General features: G+C 43.0%; 1 protein-coding gene across 10 annotated transcripts in view; it reads right to left on the reverse strand.

Moving 5' to 3' along the window:
* Positions 1 to 19,454, reverse strand: part of ARAP3 (ArfGAP with RhoGAP domain, ankyrin repeat and PH domain 3) — a 680,145-nt gene that overhangs the window by 222,315 nt on the left and 438,376 nt on the right. For all 10 annotated transcript variants that reach the window (XM_078653517.1, XM_078653514.1, XM_078653516.1 and 7 more), the window contains one exon: positions 9,465 to 9,612. In XM_078653517.1, coding sequence (XP_078509643.1) covers positions 9,465 to 9,612 — 148 coding nt within the window. The remainder of the gene's footprint in view (positions 1 to 9,464; positions 9,613 to 19,454) is intronic.

A 19,454-nucleotide genomic window follows, 5' to 3' on the forward strand; every position in this document is an offset into this window, starting at 1 on the left:
ATGAAACCACTAAGTTCCCTCGCCACCAGATATGAAGGTCTGCTGATGCAGTGTCTGCATGGACTGAGATTACTGTGTCTCTCGGTGAACATTTCCAGTTATTATTGCCTAACATCAGTAAGATAGTTCAGGATAACATTCCCCATCTTATACCAAAAGTATCTATCTTACCTTCTCAGAGTTGCTACAACTTGCTGATTTCAAAGTATGGCACAAACCATTTGTATAATGGGTTTAGTTTTTTTTTAATGAATGTTCTGATATTTGGTAAGAAAGGATTTCAAATGAGTATGATTTCCTTTTCTTGCTGAAAAAAACACAACTGTGACAGAGAGAGCTATATATATATATATATATATATATATATATATATATATATATATATATATATATATATATATATATATATATATATATATATATTGCTCTGGAAACGTCCAGGTAAAAGGTGATGTTACAAAGAACTGCATAACTGATTCTTGGAAACCCAGAATCAAGGACTTGTTACTCTCAGGAGTCAAGGGAAATTTCAACATCCTGAAAATGACAGAAATTAAGTCTTGGTTTGACTAAAGGGGAAATATAAGTAACTCTGCAGGCTTACTGTTTTCATTGCCAAATAAACCATGTCGTCGAGTTGTGGTGGCTTAAAATTTATTCATCTAACAGCATGAGGAGACGGGAAAAACATAAGACCAATTTTGGTCAGATGATGTATCTGGGCTCATAAAAATGGAAGGCTCGTTATTAGTGGGAAAATTTCCATATTAAATTATTCAGAACAAATAATTCTATAACTTAGCAGGGACTATTGCCATATCAACCCAGTCTAGTCAACAGAATCGATTTGACAAAAAGAAAGAGAAGACATTTTTCATCTGATGTATTTTACACAAAATAGTCAATGTAGCAACAGTTCCAAAAAACATATAGGTGCTCCTTGGGAAAGCACAGTGCAAGTGAATAATGTAAAATAAATAACCAAACAGTGCCCTTACATTATAAACAATATATATAAAAACACCATAAACATCAGTAAGGAAAATGCTACTTACCAGTAAGCATCTGTTCTTGGCATGTAAAGCTGCAGATTCATATACTTTTGCATCCATCGCCATCTGGTGTTGGGCTCGGATGTTTGCACTTTGTTTTTGTCTTGGAAAAAGTCTTTGTAGTCACGAGGTAGATGACTCCTCCCTAGGACGATAGTGCGCATGGGCATTGACTCCATCCTTAGATTGTTTTTGCCATGCAGGGTTACGTGGGAGTAGTAAGAAGTAGAAAGAGATGTCCATGTGTAATGTATTTAAGTAAGATAATACTGGAACAAATAGAGGTGGGTGGGCGTATACGAATCTGCAGCTCTACATTCCAAGAACAGATGCATACTGGTAAGTAGCATTTTCCGTTTGGGGCATATGAGCTGCAGATTGTATACTTTAGCATAGACTATACAGCAGTTACCTCCTTAGCGGTGGCTACCTGTAGCTGTTTCAGTGGTTTGAAAAAGTGTTCTTAAGACAGCCCGGCTCACACTAGCTTGTTGTTTTGCCTGCAAATCCACACAATAGTGTTTTGTGAAGGAGTGTGGTGTAGCCCAAGTTGCTGCCTTTTCATCTAGGGGAATATTCCCTAAGAATGCCATGGAAGCCCCTAGCTTGCGTGTGGAATGAGCTCTAGGGAGAATGGTTAGTGTGTGTTTGGCTTTGACATAGCATATTTGGATTAATTTAACAATCCACCTTGCAATTCCAGTCTTTGAGATGGGATTGCCTTTATAAGGTGGGGAGAAAGCCACAAAGAGTTGTTTGGTCTTTCTAAAGGATTTTGTCCTTTCAATGAAGTAGAGTATTGCTCTTTCAACATATTACGTGTGAAGAGCTCGTTCTGCCACTGAGTCTCGCTGAGGGAAAAACACTGGAAATTCAACAGTCTGGTTGAGATGGAAGGCAGATACGACTTTGGGTAAAAATTTAGCGTTAGTCCTAAGAACCACTTTGTTATGATGGATTTGTAAAAATGGTTCTTGTATGGTTAATGCCTGGAGTTCAGTAACTCTCCTGAGATATGTGATAGCAACCAAAAAGGCTACCTTCCAAGTGAGAAACAGTAGTTGGCATTTGTGGAGAGGTTCAAAAGGGGGACCCATGAGTCTGGTAAGGACCACATTTAGGTTGCACACTGGAGAGGGCAGGACTCTGAGTGGAGTTATTCTTTTAAGTCCTTCCATAAAAGCTTTGATAGCGGGCACTCTAAACAAAGAAAAATGTTGTCTATTTTGGAGATAGGCTGCTATGGCAGCTAGATGTAGCCGTATAGATGTATATGCTAGGTTACAATATTGTAGATGCAAGAGGTAGCAGATAATGTTCTGAATAGAAGCATCTAGTGGATTTATTTTATTGTTTGTGCAATAAATGGCAAATCGTTTCCATTTTGCTGCATAGCATGCTCTGGTGGTAGGGTGTCTAGCTTCTTTAATGATATTCATACAGTCTGGCGGAAGATTTAGGTAGCCAAACTCCAAGACCTCAGGTGGCAGATTGCAAGGTTGAGTTGATTGGGATCTGGATGTCTTATCTCTCCATGGTTCTGAGTGAGAAGCTTGGGTGAGAGACGTAGTTTTTGATGAGGTACTACTGATAGTTCTAATAGGGTTGTGAACCATGGTTGTCGGGCCCATGTTGGAGCAACTAGGATCATTGTAAGGGAATGCTGTTTGAGTTTACGAACCACTAACAGAATGAGTGGGAGAGGTGGAAAAGTGTAAGCAAATTTGCTTGACCAGTTCATCCATAGCGCATTGCCTTTGGACAATAGGAGTGGATACATGGACGCGAAGGTTGGGCATTTTGCATTTTGGTGTGTGGCGAACAGATCTATTTCTGGGTGGCCCCACATGCGAAAGAATGGAAGAAGAACCTGAGTATGAAGTTCCCATTTGTGGATCTGCTGTGTTTGACAACTGAGCAGATCTGCTATGTGATTGTGTACACTTGGGAGGTGTTCTGCAAGGAGATGCATGTTTTGCATAATGGCCCATCTCCATATGCTCTGAGGTAGGTGTGAAAGCTGCAGAAAGTATGTTCTACCCTGTTTCTGTATGTAGTGCATTGCTGTCATGTTGTCTGTACAGACCAGGACAGCTTTGCCTAGGAGGTGGAGTTGAAAAGATTTTAACGCTAGGAAGATTGCTAATAATTCCAGGTAGTTTATGTGGAATTGTTTTGTTGGGGGGTCTATATGCCCTGGATGGTATGGGTCTAAAGATGAGCTCCCCAGCCGGCAAGCGATGCGTCTGCTGTTAGCACTGTCTGGTCAACCGGGTCAAGGAACAGCTGCTCTTTGGAAAGGTTTTGTGTGTTCCACCACTGCAGAGAGCTATGTGTGTGGGTGTTCACCAACACCAGATCTGTTAGCTGGCCTTGAGCCTGGTTCCACTGATGTGCCAAACATTACTGTAAGGGACACATTTGGAGTCTTGCATAAAGGACAGGGATAATGCAACCTCTCAGGCCATCTAAAAAGAAACCCTCTGCCCCATGGTTTTCACAATCACTAAAAGAACTACAAAGCCACATTAGGGCGTTAGAACGCTGATGGTGCCGGAATTACGATAAAAATGAAAATATCATGCCTTGATCAAAACTGGAAAGAAAACATATTATACTGAGGCTGTTAAAACCACCAATAACAATCAGAAAGAGATCTTTAAAATAGTTAATCTGTTTACAAATCCAAATAGTTTACTTCAAGAGATTCCTCCCTCTCAGAGCCTCTGTAATAATATAGCAGATTTCTTTGAAGAAAAAGATTTGACACTCTTAAACGACTTCCCCTCTCCTACTCCCTCCGCCATAAATAAGGGAATTTCTGCAGGCACAGGCACGGCTTTTATGATAACTTTCCAGCCCATCACGATGGAGGAATCACATCTGGAGATCCTGTCCATCAAATCAGGCTCTCCTTATGATCCCTGCCCTCCTACTCTACTACACGCCCTTATCGATATTGTGAACCACATTGATTAATAATATCATAAACTCCTCACTTCTCACATCCAAGATCCCAACGGAATGGAAACTTGCTGCAGTAAAACCTCTCCAAAAAAAACAACTGGCTGATCCTACGACTCTCTCTAACCTACGTCCCATCGTGCTCTTACCTAGTCTGTGTAAGCTGACTGACAAATGTGTTAATAGTCAACTCACTACATTCCTAGAGGAAACAAATGTATGGCACTCTAAACAATCCGGGTTTAGAGCCCAACACTCGACAGAATCCGCCCTACTGATACAACGGATACCTTAAGAGCAGCCCTTGATCAGGGAAATATAGCAGTCCTGGTGCTATTAGGCCTGTCGGCGGCCTTTGACACAGTCTCACATCATCTGGCATTTCTGGCAGTATCCTAGAGTTGATAAAGAACTTTCTGCAAGATCCCTGCCAAGTAATCACGCTAGGACAATACAACTCACAGGAAAAAACACTCATATCAGGAGTACCTCAGGGATCAAGCCTTAGCCCAACCCTTTTCAATGCATATATGTCCCCTTTGATCAAGCTAATATCGTCCTTCAATATTAACACCATCTCATATGCGGACGATACACAGCTTATCTTGGTTCTGGACAATGATATGATCGAGGTGGAAGACAATCTCTAAAAATGCCTCACAACAACCTTCAAATGGATGAATAACAACCACCTGAGGTGCAATTCGGGAAAAAGTAAAATCCTGCCATTTGGCCAACACAACCTTTTCGTGCCAAAACTTTGGTGACCAGAAAATGCCACCCCTCCCCCTATTACAATAAACTCAGCTAGGAATTTAAGAATAAAATTTGACACCACCCTATCCTTCAAACAGCAAACCCTGGCAGTTGCTGGTACATGCTTCCACATCATAAAAAGTCTAAAGAAACTCTTCGACCTGCTTCCCTACTCAGCCAGGCAAACTGTAGCTGTTGCCTTTATTACATCTAGGCTGGTTTATTGTAACAGCCTATATACAGGATCCAACAGAGCAGTTATACACAAGCTCCAGATGGTCCAGCATGCGGCTGCACGGCTGGTACTGAAGTGGCCCAGGAGATCATTTGCCACTGCGGCACTAGATATCTTGCACTAGATGCCAATTCACAAATGTCTTCTGTTTAAGGTACTTATCATTACCTTCAGGGCCTTTCACTCACTAGGCCCCCAATACCTTCGAACTGGCTTTAAGCGCTACGTTCCCTCGTGTAGCTTAAGATCATCTAATGCTAATCTGCTGATCATTCCAACTCTCAGATTGGTGTCGAAGGGAGGAAAATCACTCGCAGTCATTGGCTCAAAGGCATGGAATAAACTTTCACCTCAACTTCACCAGATTGCATCTGAGTCTGTGTTTAGGAAGGCACTTAAAAGAGTGACCATGTGAAAGTGGCTTGACTGAATGTAGAGGTTTGGTGGTCAGAGGTCCAATATGGGCCTGAGTGAGCTGTCCTTTTTTGGGATTAGGAAATACAGGGAGTAAACGCTTTGGCCTTGATTAGGCAAGAGAACTGGTTCTATTACATGTTTTTGTAATAGAGAGAGAACCTCTTGTTTGAGAAGTGTTAGATATTCTGAAGACATGGGACACTGTCTGTGAGGAATGTTTGGGGGGTTAGAAGTGAGTTCCAGGCAATACCCATACTGGATAATATGTCTTACCCACTTGTCTGTTGTGATGTATTTCCAGACTGGTAGGAACTCTAAGAGACCCCGACAGGAGTGGAATGATCAGGGGGAAGGGCAGGGAAGTCACTGTTTAGCGGTAGGGGGGCGCGACTATTGTTGCCACCACGTCTCCCTTTATTATTGTTGCCTCTTTAGGCTCCGCGAAAGTATGCTTTTGGTGATGTTTGAGTGGGGCTCTTGTAGAAGGAGGAAGGCTGTTCTGCACCCATGGTTTTTGAGTCGGCTCTGTCGAAGAAGCGGCGTAAAGAGCCTCTAGGGGAAGGAAACTGTAAGGCCCCCATAGACGTAGCAGCTTCTGTATCCTTCTTCATCTTTTCTAGTGATGTGTCAACTGCTGGGCTGAAAAGATGTTCCTGATCAAATGGTGGATTTAAAATAGCAGTTTGAACCTCCTGCTTGAATCCGGAAACCCGGAGCCAAGCGTGTCCACGCAATAAGATGCTAGTGTTAATTGCGCAGGATGCGGTATCGGCCGCATCGAGTGCACATTTTATTGAGGTGTTGATAATCAGTTTGCCCTCCTGGATAAGGTTGTTGGCTCTTTGTTTGTTCTGGTCAGGAAGGTGTTCCATGAGCTTTTCAAGCTCGTAATAATGAACCCTGTCGTACCCGGCCAATAAAGCTTGGGCATTGGTGATCCGCCAATGGTTTGCAGCCTGTGACACAATATGTTTCCCGGATGCGTCAATTAATTTGGATTCCTTATCAGAAGTGGGGGTATTGCATGTACTTGTGGATTTGCACGCTTGCGTGCATTAGTTACTACAAGGGAATCTGACGTTTAAGGTAAATTGGGTCATTGGGTGCCGCCTTGTATTTTTTATTCACCCTGGGATTGAGAACCCTGGTTATGACTGGGTCCTTAAAAACTTCTGGGGCATGTTTTAGCAAAACTTTTAACATTGGTAGGGTGCTTGATGATTTTTGCGTGGAGGGGAAGGTTTACAGCAAAAAATCTACATCTATGGGGTCGGAATGTAAGGGGACCCCGTGGTATTGGGCAGCCCTGTTAATTAGTTGTGTGAACCCAGTGTTGTCGTCTGGTGGTGACGGCTTAGATGGATAGAGATCTGGATCATTATGTGGGTCAGGATCTGTATTGTAGTCACCCCAAGTGTCTACATCATGTGGGATGTTATGTGAATGTAGTTCACAAAAAAATCTGTAAATGTCAGATCCAAAAGGGAATGGGGATTCTGCTGAATGCACGAATATTAGGGACTGTATACACATAATAGTTATATATTGCCCCTACTTTTTAACCCCCTTTTTATCCATACCAACTAGGAGCGAGAATAAAATATTAACTCACTAGCTAGGTATTTTTAACATCACTTTCACCACTCCACGAGCACTGTACTATACATTCCTTAACAAAAAAGTGCTCCTACGTAGTTCTGCAAGTCGAAGCAAAACCCAAGCAGCAGCTCTTTGGGATGGCCCCAATGATGAAGCATGTCACCTATGGGCAATCCTGGGTGAGTGAGGGGACTCAAGAAAATAATTTTTGTTTTCTTTGGACAGGGGTCTTGTTTTTTTCGTGCATTCAGCGGAATCACCATTCTCTTGATTAGGTTTTTTGGATCTGACATTTACAGATTTATTGTGAACTACATGTACATTGGAGGGAGAACCTAACCAGTTCCTCCATCTCTCCCCTTTGTTGATTGTCCTATGTTATGTGAATGATCATCCCCATGTGGATCTATATCTCTACCTGTGTCATCTTCACTATCTGATGGTTGAGGTAAAAATATAGGTTGTGGGGAGTGTGGTGGAGAAATGAATAGATGTGGATTAACTGGAGGGGGAGAAGGAGGTGAGGACGTGTTAGTGCCAATGACCTGTCATTTGAGAGGTATAACAGGTTCTTCTGTAGTGTCCAGTTTCCTCTTTTTTGGAGGCTTGGCGACTAGTTTGCCCATGTTTGGGTCAATAAACAAAGTTTTTTGCTTTGGATCTGACATATCAGATGCAGGCTGCCTGGGCAAAATGTCTTTGTTTGGTGTCAATGATTTTGGATGTGAACCTTCTTTGGAGAGAGTTTGTGAGGTTTTTCGTGGGGTCTTAGACTCTTTAGGTTTTTGCGGCTCTGAAATATTGTTCGGTTCCGGCGATTTTTGGGAGTCAGAAGCCTTTTTCAGCTCTGAAGATTTCTTCAGTTCCGAGTGTTTGTCCTTGCTATGCTTCGATACTGAGGGTCTGGAGTCGAGGCTGTCTTCGGCGTGGACAAGTGTTTGACTTGTTGCTACGGAGCTGAGGAGTTCTTTCCGGGGTTAGAATGGGGTTGGCTCGAGCCCGAGCCGGAAGGCTTATGTTTAGGTTTCGTAGCCGGACCCGGGGCGTCTGAAACATGTTGCTGGTGTCGACCTGAGCCGGAGGGCGAGGGTGTTACCGGAGCCTTTGGTTTATTTTTCAAGAGGGGGGTTTCGGTACTTACGGACTGTTGAGCCGGAGTCACTGTCTCTTGTTGGGCGTCGGAGTCGTCGGCCTCGGAGACGGAGATGTGTTCTTCATTATCTGATTGTTCCAGCTAGATATCGGGGTCTGCTTCGAAGATGTCCGGAATCGAACTGCTTCCGCGAGACATTTCGTGACATCAAGCCCGACAATCATGGATGGTTTTCTTCGACCTTAACAATGCATAGCCCTTGCAATTTTTTTCTTCGTGGTCCGGGGAGAGGCAGAGATTGCACACCTCGTGCAAGTCTGTGTGTGGGAACTTAGCATTCCCGGGGCATTTTTTGAAAGGAGTCCTTTCCATTGACTGCAGATGTGGTTGGCACAGAGAGGCCCAACGGCCCGTGTTGAAGATCGAGGTCGAGGAGTTTGTTTTAAGATGCGTTTCCGAAAAGGGAAATGCGATCAAGACAATACCGTCGAGTGGAGAGGGATTGCACATCGAAGGGGGATTCAAAACCGATATCGACCCGGAGCGCAGCAATTCACATCCGAACCCGATGGCGGAACAAAACAGTCTAAGGATGGAGTCGATGCCCATGAGCACTATTGTCATAGGGAGGAGTCACCTACCTCGTGACTACAAAGACTTCTTCAAAGACAAAAACAAAGTGCAAACATCTGAGCGCAACACCAGATGGCGAGCAATGCAAAAGTATACGATCTGCAGCTCATATGCGTCGAACATACATTCTTGAGAGTCAAATGCAATGAATGTCCCGAATTTCAGCTTGTCCTACAATGATTGAGAAATGGTTATGGTCGTGGTTCTATGTGTGGTAGTAATTCTGATGGCGCCTTCCTGAGGCCAAAACAAAAACTGTAGGAATGGTACATAGAAAGAGACAAAAAGAGCAAACTACAAAAGATGAAAAGGAGAAAGAAGGAGTAAGAGACAAAGAGGAAATGTAGAGCCAGAGGAATTGAACAAAATAACAGACGCAAAACTAAGAATTACAAAAAAAGAAAATATATTTCCTTATCCGAGTGAAACAAATTAAACCAAAGTGACCAAATTAAAGGAAACTGAATGAATTTGACTGGGATGGAATGAGGGAGGAGGGATAAGAGACTGAGGACAAATGTGGGAAGGAGTAGAAGAAGGAATGAAGAAAAAAGGAAGGTAACCAAAAAGGATATGAGACTGGAATGGAAAAGGTAAGACAGAACAAAATAAAAGAATACAGAATGGAGAAGGAATGAGAAAAGTGACCATTTTGAAGAGGAAAAAAGGCTGAATAGACACCATAGCCGGCAATCGAGACAAAAAGGGTCCTTACATTAAAGACTCGGACGTAGTTGTCAATCAGATCCTCCATCACCTTCACCTCGTGCTCTCCCTTGCCATCTGTCTGGAAAAGGCTGGGTGCAAATAGCAGAGAAAGGTTTTTGGTGCACATCTGGTTGAGGTCAGCACATTTCTGCACCCTGGGACATAGGAAGGCAGACAAAGAAATATGGCATGTTATGAGTAGATGTGCTCCTGTGGCTAAAATACTATTACAGTGGGGGGTATATTAAGGAATTCTGATGATTCCAACAAAGCCGCTACAACTAAAGCACTGCTAAGCCAAGTAAAGAAAAAATGGGCAAATAAAAAAAAAACAGACAATTTTAAGAAGAAGGTCATCCCTCCACTCCCTAATGAATCCCTTCTGGACTCAATTCAGTTGCCACATAGTGCTAATCAGACTCTGGAGGGCAACTAAGTGAGTCATAAATCCAGATTTGGTGTATGAAAATAGATTTGCTATTTTATGTTTGTAGGAACGAAAGTGCAATTAATAATGAGAAGGGGCTTACTGAAGTTCATTCCTGGGTGCCCCTAGAGTTAGCAAATCTAATGAGGGTTATTGAGGGGCTCAGGGATGAGGTCCACAAATTGAATCTAACTGTAAAATCTCTAGAATAGAACATTGGTGAGATTTAGCCATTAAAGGGGATCCAAATTAATGGTAAACTGGTTACAGTTCAGGGGGGGTTACCCACTTTAGCCCCTAGCTGCCTTGTTTATTGCCAGCGCCTCCACTCGTAGATCCCAAGCCATTTCTTGCTGGTCAGGGACATACAATACGAAGCCTCCAAATGGACCATGTCGTTCATGATCATCCTGTTCGGTCAAATCCATGCCTTTAGCTGCTGGGCTCCAAAGAGAACCAATGACGATGCAGATGTCTGAGAATGGAGAGAGGGATGCTGGCCAAAGAATGGTGATAGGGTAGGTGGAGGACCCTTGGGTTAAGTTGAGGTTGCTAATGAGGGGAGGGGGGTAATATTGGGTCTGGTAATTACCAGCACCATTGTTTACCTCAATACTCACAACACTCACAGCGCTTGCATCAAAGTCAACGGAGATGACAAGGGGTACTACCCATGTACCTCAGAGGAGGGACAGCTATTTCTTACCCAGGTCCCTAAGATGACCCAAAGGTGATAGGAAGACCACAACTCTATAACCAAAAATGTTATCTACTGGTTTAGGGTTGTGAAATGGTACTATTCAATTATTAGGAGTGAGATTCAATGGGTGAAGTGCAGCGAGACCAGAGGCCAATGCTGTGATGTATTGAGAGTTATTTTTAAGAACCAGGATCTGGTTAGTGACCTAGTGGCTATGGTTGCTCATAGGATTTGTAGTTCCATGATCCTAATCCAGATTATAGGCCTGTTTATGAGACCCAGTACGCCTTTGGATGTGCTGCCCAGGTTCCTGTTGGTTTCAGTAGGCAAGGAGTAGGGGAGAGGGGTTGGCCTAACGGCTAGGGCGCTTGACCTTGGACCTGGGGATCTGGGTTCGAGTCTCGGTAACGACGCCAAAAACCTCCTATGATTTTGGGCAAATCACTTAATCTCCCCGTGCCTAAAGTGAATGCGTGTCCTCATGTAACGTAACTGGTGCTATGTAAAGCGCTCCGATACCTGATTCAGTTCGGGTCTAGTTCGCGCTATATAAAACTCTGCAAAAAAAAAGAGGAGACAATCACTGACTGACCGCAACCAACTCAGACTAGGGGAAATCTTGGAAGTAGCTACCAGGCAGGATGGGTCTGGATCCATTGAACTAGAGCCCCTGGGAAGTGTGGGATCAAGGGTAACAGCAGCAAAATCAAATGCTTCCATCCAATTATTTTTTTATTTGCTTGTCAAATGGCGGGATAATAGGACATTGATAACATGTGTACAAGATGTCATACTAGGGGGGCAACCACTACCCTGTGTAGCCAAATAGTGATAGTTGAGCATGCTAATAAAACCATTAAAAATTCTGTCATGGTATGTGGCATGTATAGGTCCCAAGCTGGGGGACGCAGACTGGGGACAGTTTATAGACAATTATGATATATATCTTTTTCCGGAGACATGGAGCACTTTCCCTATTACTAGGAATGGGTATATTGCATTTTGCACCCATGAAGTCAAATCATTTAGAGGCAGGCCTTCAGGGGTCTCAGAAACATAGGTCCGGACAGAGCAGCAATGCTCAATTAGGCATTTGCCTGTTAACTCTCAGGATGTGCTGGTTGTAAGGTTGGCAACTCTTTGGTATTGATAAATCTGTACAACAGAGTCGATGGCAGGAGAGAGGGAAATCACATAATAAATGCCACAGAGGACTTCCTAACAAGTTACAATGGCAAAGGGGAATATACTGCTGCAGGGAATTTGAACTCCAACTTTGAACCACTCATATCGTTTGACCCAAACCTGTCAGAACAGGATGTGAAATGGAAAATCCCTACACTTACAAAGTTTACATGAATTATGTGACTAAACTGTTTAATATTTGTTATTAAGGAATATTTTTATCTGTGCTTTTATGATCTGTTTTTGTTGAAATAAAGCGATGATGATGAAAAGGTAGACAAAGAAATATGGATTGTTATAATCTAATGGGCTCCTGTGGCCAAAATACTGTTACCGAATACAGTGAATACTACACATCCTGTGACCAGTCATCGCTAGAAGAGCAAATCCATGAGTAGAACATTAATTCCTGTGAGAGAAAAAGGGTGATGCTAATCAACTGGGAGTTGTTGACAGGCTCTAGCTGCCTGAGTTGGAAAATGCTTTTCCTCTTGATTCAAGTCATGTGTAATGGCACTGAAAAATGCATTCTAGAAAAACTCCATGGAGTGCATGACGAAGAAGAATTCATAACGTAATTTGAAAGGTAACGTGGAGTACCAGAAATCCTGTCATTGATCAATCACCAGTAAACAAGTGCATTAGAAGGCATACATAGGTGTATCAGGGAGGTATTGAGGGAAGCAGCCATAAAAGCTGGCTCACAATATAGCAGCAAACAACCAAAAGGCAACGGCAAAGACAAATAGTCATGATGTGGATTTAGAAGTTCCGTAACTACCTATGTGTGACTAATTGCTCTTAAGCTGTACTGCATTATCTGTACAGTCGACATGGCAATTTCATGCCTCTCATGGTCAGGAAACTTAATCAAACCACACATGAGTAAAGGTCATACATAACAGAATTTCCACATCGAAACATTTACAAGCAGACTCATAACTAGTAAATATGATGGTATTTATCTTGCTTAGTGCAGCAATAGACATGGTTTCTTCTTATAAGGAGACCCTCTCATAATTGGTTTAAGGGAGACGGAAACATGACATTTACTTACCAGGTTACATCTCCAATTAACTTTCTAGTAGAATTTTAACTAGGAGAGGCCTCAAACACCCTGGTCGCCAAGGGGCTTGCCCTCCCAATAGACGCGAAGGTGATGCTATCTACTCCATAAGTAAAGGACCCGTGGTAATGTCTTACAAAAAAGTATGTGAAAAGTGTTAGGCCTTAGTGAAGGACAGCTGTTTGTTTTTGTTGAAGTTACTGTTGATGTAAGTCTGTCATTATTGAAAAGTTGTTTTGTCTGAGAGAACGACAGAGCCATGAAAAGACAAACGACAGTCATCTTTAAATCTAAAGAGGGAGGGGGCAAGACACCTGGTAAAGGGCTGAAACCGAATTGGCAGTGCAAGTGGATATAAAGGAGAAACAAATACTAGAATGACTGGCTTAAGAAAAAGACAGGACCCTTGGAATAAACAGATGTTCAGCACCTTAAGTACTTTGAAGTGTGCATCTCCATGATGTGGGGTTTTCGAAATGCCTGCATTAAGTATAGCTATACAAATTCTTCCGATTGTTTCGGCATGCATGTGAAATTTACGTAAAGCCAAAGATACAGTTATAGAGAATCATGCTCTTCATTGTCTTTCTTTTGTTCCAGTTATTTATTCAGGATGTATAGCCAATACATGTTTTGCATCCCCCAAAATATTATTATAATTTGATCTATGGTTATATGCTCATGGAACTAAGTGGCTGTGACGCATCTGCATTTTTTCCCCAGCCTCTTAATGGCACCAGTTGCAGAAGGAGGGCCACATATCTTTTCTACAGTGAACTATGCAATTTAATTCTATTGTTGTAATACCATCACCCTATGTTAACTGAGCTTTAACTATTCTGTCTCAAATTGATAATTTCTTAACCTTGTCACAACTACTGCATGTTTTTTCTAAATAAACACATCCTCAACAGCCAATATTATTACTTGAAATGTCATCCAGCAATTCACATACAAGCATTTGGGACAAGAACCATCTCTGGACTAATGCTTTCACCTGTTGTCTAACGGTTGCACCTTTTTTATTTGCATAACCCTTTGACACATAATACGTCACTTCGACAAGACTTCAAGAAGATACTGACAGATTACCACAATCACCATCATTAAGTTTTACAAATGTGCATTATTTTTGGTACAGTTACATATTGAACACCAGCTAGCCCTTTCCAATGTGGCAGCACAATATTATTCAATCATGATATGCCACTTCTGCTGTTGGGGTACAAGGTTGTTTAAAAGAGGACTCTTTCAAAATCTCATTTAGAGGCTTTTGACAGGAAAACCACCTGCTTATTTTGATATACTCCTGATGGATCACACGATTACCATACATGTTTGACCGGTAAGCACTGCCTGTTCTTTCCCAGATTATCACCCACTCCTTTGCTCACCGAGGCACTGACACATCACATGTATTACCCATTACCTTACCTAGACTTATTGTAGGTTGTACTGCTTCCTTACAATCTCTACGAAATCACACATTTCTTTTTTTCAGGTATGCCTAATAGTCTCTCCTCTTTGTGATTCTCAAGCCCACAAATAGCCACTGTGCATGTAAATACCATGTAAACCATATGGATTTATTTTAAGTCACACTGCAACCCATGACCATGGATGCCTAGTAGAGTTAGATCCTCCCCAGCATACACTACCCTCTCCTAAAACTCATCAAACTATTCTAATCAGAGAGCTTTCCCTAAGCATACGACAGGCCATCTTCTGCTTAGTTACTAAATGAACATAGATGGGTTTTCTTGCCATGGGGGCTCTCCCTTCATTCCTTTTCACCACCAACCCAACATTATATTCTATAACTGTGCTCTATAAGACTCCATGGACAGCCTGTCCAGCATGAATTGCAGAAATAGCTCTCAGCTAAGAGCTAAACAATGTGAATACTCACATATAACGTTGGAGCCCCTCATTAAGCCTTTTCTTATGGGAACCCTTTTGTCTGGTTAGACTGCAACCAAAATCAACCAGTATGGGACTGAATTTGCTCAAAACCTATCCGCGCCCTTCCCAGACCAACTGTATTTTACCCTTCATCTACTATCACATAATACCTCTATCAAACATTGTGCTTTATATACATATTGACAGAATCTTACACATTGCATTAACATTGAATTGTTGTTGATAATCACTGCCACATACATGTACACCACTTAAATAGACTGTGTTTGAGGTTTGAGGGTTGAGTGATGATTAGGACTCTTATGTGTTCTATTCAATGTTCTTTTAACACAGGTCTACTTTTTGATTTTGACAAGTCTCAATATTATTTATTCCAAAATATGCTTTAAGCAGCAACAAAAAGGCCAACACATGTTTTGCTACTATAATGTTGCTTTATCAGAGCCAAAAAATAGACTAATTCCTTATCAATGTTTACGGGCTTTCAAACCCTAATGAATTTGAAACAGCGATTAGTATAAAAACCAGCCAATCTTCATTTCATAATTGAAAGAGCAATTTAATTGAGAGAACAATTGTGTGTATAAGTTCAAATTGTTTTCAAATTAGCATGATAAACTTTATGGCTCAATATCACTCTTGGAGCGAGCATGATTGAGCTATAAGGGTTATCATGCCGAATGCTGCCCCTCACACCATAAGGATTTCTAATCCCGTTTTCAAAAACAACTCTAAAATAGTGGAAGAAGGTGGTCTGGGCTAGGAAAACCATGTTTTCCCTGTCTACCACAACCTCAGTTTTAGGAAACATGTATTTTGATCCTGATAGTGGCTAATTAAACTGTATTGAGGGGATGGATTTGACGTTGGCTCTGTCGGACGGTGTTATCCTTAAGGCTAGAGAGAAATATGCTAATGATTTTCAATTATGCCAAATTCTATTTATCAATTTGCACAATTCTTTTTTTGGGCTAGAAAGGCTCTAATCAGTAAGGATGGAAGAAGGGAAAATACTAAAATAGAAGATATGGATTCGGAAGGATTGATAGGACAGGCTGTACCCCGACTATATAACACCCTCAACAAAACGTATCCTATACTGCAAACTGTATATATATATATATATATATATATATATATATATATTAGAAAATGGTCAGAGGACATGGAACAAGAAATGTCTCAAGGTTCAGGGATATTGATTTAGAAGATGGCAGCAAAATCGTCTATATGCACTCAGAACAAAGCAAGTGAGTAGAACATTATGTTATGTTATTGTTTAACACTGGTACATTTAAAACGTATGTTTGGCATTTCAGAAATGGGCTGGCTGGGTTGTGGGGTGAGGAGTTATCCACATGTTGTATTCATGTGACTACATCCAAGCTTCTGGAGTGAGATGGTGTCATGCATAAAAGATAAAACTAGCATTCAGCTACAAATGAACCCTTTACACAGCCTAAAGATGCATGCTGTTGAAGAAAGAATATTCCACCTGTCTAACCTAATGGGTAAGCTTGTCATTCAATGTAAGAAAGTGGCTCTGTATATACTGGACCAAAGTAAGGTACAGTGTGTACAGAGTCCACAGTCCCCGGAGGTTTGGCAGAGGCTAAAGTTAGATATAACCGTACTCTCTAAAGTGGTAGCTTGGTCAAGCAGTAAGGCAGTATCAGAGGACAGTGTAAAGCATTTGTTGTACACACTCAGTCAGCAAATGGTCTCACACACTCAAGAACTGAACTCTAGGCCAATTGTTTTGTATCAAAATATATAGTTGTTTTATTTTAGAACCAACAAGGTATCAAAATATACTTTCTCAGAATGAGTTACTTTAGTTAAATATATTTTCAAATAGTCAATAGGCTTTTTGATTACAATAGTTACAGTTGTTGCAATAGGCAACATAATTTCAAAAACAATGCAACATTGAGCTCAATGGGGATTTCTAGTTAAATGCAGTTAGTTACTTTGTAGATTACTTTTCTAACCACAGGACTGGATCCTAGATTCAGTACTGGGACATTTCCTGTAAACAGTTAAGTAAAAGCGATTTGGTTATAGTAAGGATTTTTAAGGAATATTATTGTATTTTAAAAGTTGACACTTAGAAACTTTTTCACATAGAATCACCAATGTTATGCTATGGGAGAAAATTCACTTAGCAGGTAAGGCATGTTATCGTTACTTTTTCTTACTCAGTGTTGGATTCTGGATCCAGCACTGGTGTGTCTCCTGTAAACAATTGATAGAATGTGTTTAAGTCATACAGGCGATTTTAAGGAATATATGTAGTTTGTGAAAATCGACACTGGATTCCTATGGAAGGAAATTCAAGTTACTGGTAAGTACGGTTAGAATTTATTTTCAGGGTCAGTGCTGGGCTAAAAGATGCAGCACTGGGTTCTCTCCTGATAACAGGCGAGTAAATCAGAATTCGTTGTTCAGCTGATTTTAGATGAATATTTTAAAGTTTCAAAACTCCACAATTTGAAGAATTTCAAAGTGAAACCAGTCAATGTTACCCTATGGAAGAAAAGTAAGTTATCACCTTTAGGTTAAGTACTCGACTGGCAGAGTTAAGGTTCTGGTCATAGACTCAGGGGTCTCCCAAGGTCAGGTAGGTACAGTTGGCATACCCTCAGCGGCACAGGGGAAGCCAGGTGCAGAGGTAGTTAGACCCAATGTTATCCAACGAGAGGCAGGGGGCCTTCGGTTGGTGGCTGCAGGCCCGCGGCTGTGGGAGCTGGGCTCCTGGTCACCTGCTCAGGGCAAATGGGGAAGTAGGTTAGGGCCAAGGTTGCACTGCCAGGGGCACTCGGGTGGCTGGGTGCAGGGTGCTTTTGAGCCATCGGGCGCTCCATGTTATTCAATGGAAAATTTGGAAGGTGAACAAAGGCTGCAGGCTCGGGGACGGAGATTCTTCAGGAGCAACCAACACTTCGAGGGGTAAGTTGGGATTTTGGAGGATAGGTAGGCACCTAGGAGGTGGGCACAGGGGCGTGGGGCGCCGGGGTGTCTTTTGTCGTCGGGAAATCTTACCCTCTGTCGATCGCTGTTGGAGGGGTCCCTTGCTGTGAGGTTGCAGGCGTCGTCTGGGTTGTCGAGGAGGGTCCTTGAGCACTGGATTCCAGGTCACAATCGCCGGGGGGCCGTCCTCAGGGTCTTTGTCCACTCAGGCACAGGCCGGGCTTGGTGGGTGCAGAGTGTGCTGGATTCGCGGTTCCTGGCTGGCACCAGGGGTATTGCTGTTTGAGCAGAACCACTGCTCATGGGAGCCCCAGTCTTTAAGATGTTCAAGGCAGGCAGGTCCTCCGGGGTTTTCAAGGTTGCTGACCGCAGGAGACGCCGGAATTTAGCAGGAATAGGTTCAAGGATCAACAGGCCTGTAGGGCTGGGGCCAAGTCAGTTGCTGTTGTCCTCTTGTTAGCAGCTGCACGGCAGGTCTTCTTCTTTCTTTTTTTCAAATCGGGATCTGAGGAAGGAAGGTACAGGGTGCCCCTAAATACTAAACTTAGGGGCGTTACAGGTAGGGTATGGTCAGGGACCAATGGGTCCATGCCCTGGGGTGAGTACACCCCTATCCTGTTCATCTCCTGTGGGAGGGGGGCAGGAGCCTATCTCTGATTGGGCAGGGCTCCCCATCCTCAAGATGGCCGGAGCCCGGAGTTGTGCTTCACCTCGCCTCTCTCACCTGAGGGGTGGAGTTGGCACAGGCTGGCACACCCCCTTTCCTCATGTAGGGTTTCCCGCCAGAGTGGGGGTCAGAACCGGTGGGGGCTAGTTGCTGAGTACAGCAGGTGGCCTGGAGAAGCTCACAAAGGTGGCATGCCTTTAAAGCTTCCCCTGCCCACCCTGGGGGAGGAGACCTAGCACCTCGCCCAGGATGTGCATTGTTGCAGGCCCAGGAGAGTGGAGGGCTCTCTCCCCAGGGGTCCAGCAACATGTCTGCTGTGTGGCAGCCTAGGCAGCCTCTCAGACAAGACATGGATTGTAGGTTAGGTTTCAGGGGGCATCTCTAAGATGCCCTCTGTAGTGGATTTTACATTAATGTTCTGAAGAGTTTGATATCAAATTTGTCAGACTTCAGTGTAGCCATTATGGTGCTGTGGAGTTCGTAATGAAAATCTCCCAGCAACATATACTCTTAATGGCATCACTGCATTTACAGTGCCCAGGAATGGCCCTGGGTACTGTAGGGGCACAGGGCTCATGCACCACTGGCACAGTGCACCCAGTTAGAGGGGTGACTGAGGTATGCCAGGGCAGTGCGTTTGTGGGCATGGCACACAGGGATGTGCGCCATGTCGACTCTCTAATTAATTCTGCACCAAGTCACTCAGCCTGCAAAGGCAGTGTGTGTGTGTCAAGGTACAGGGCCCCTAAGGGTGGCACAATAAGTGCTGCAGCCCTTAGGGGTCTTCTCTGGTGACAGTGCCCTAGGTACCTAGGGTACCATTTACCAAGGGCTGACCTGTGGCCAGAGATGCCAATTGGGTTTAGGTTTCAACACAGTTTTTAGGGAAGGAACACAGGCCCTGGGTACCTGGTTGGCAGGAACCCAGGGCACACTCAGTGAAAGTACATCAGCCATTCAGCAAAATGTGGGGGCATACCATGCAAGAAAGATGGCACTTTCTCATACTCAATGCTTGTTGGCAGCCTGACTGACCAATGTACAGAAGGGGAAAGCTAC

The sequence above is a fragment of the Lissotriton helveticus genome, chromosome 7 (genome assembly GCF_964261635.1).
Source record: "Lissotriton helveticus chromosome 7, aLisHel1.1, whole genome shotgun sequence".
Lineage (NCBI taxonomy): Eukaryota > Metazoa > Chordata > Amphibia > Caudata > Salamandridae > Lissotriton > Lissotriton helveticus.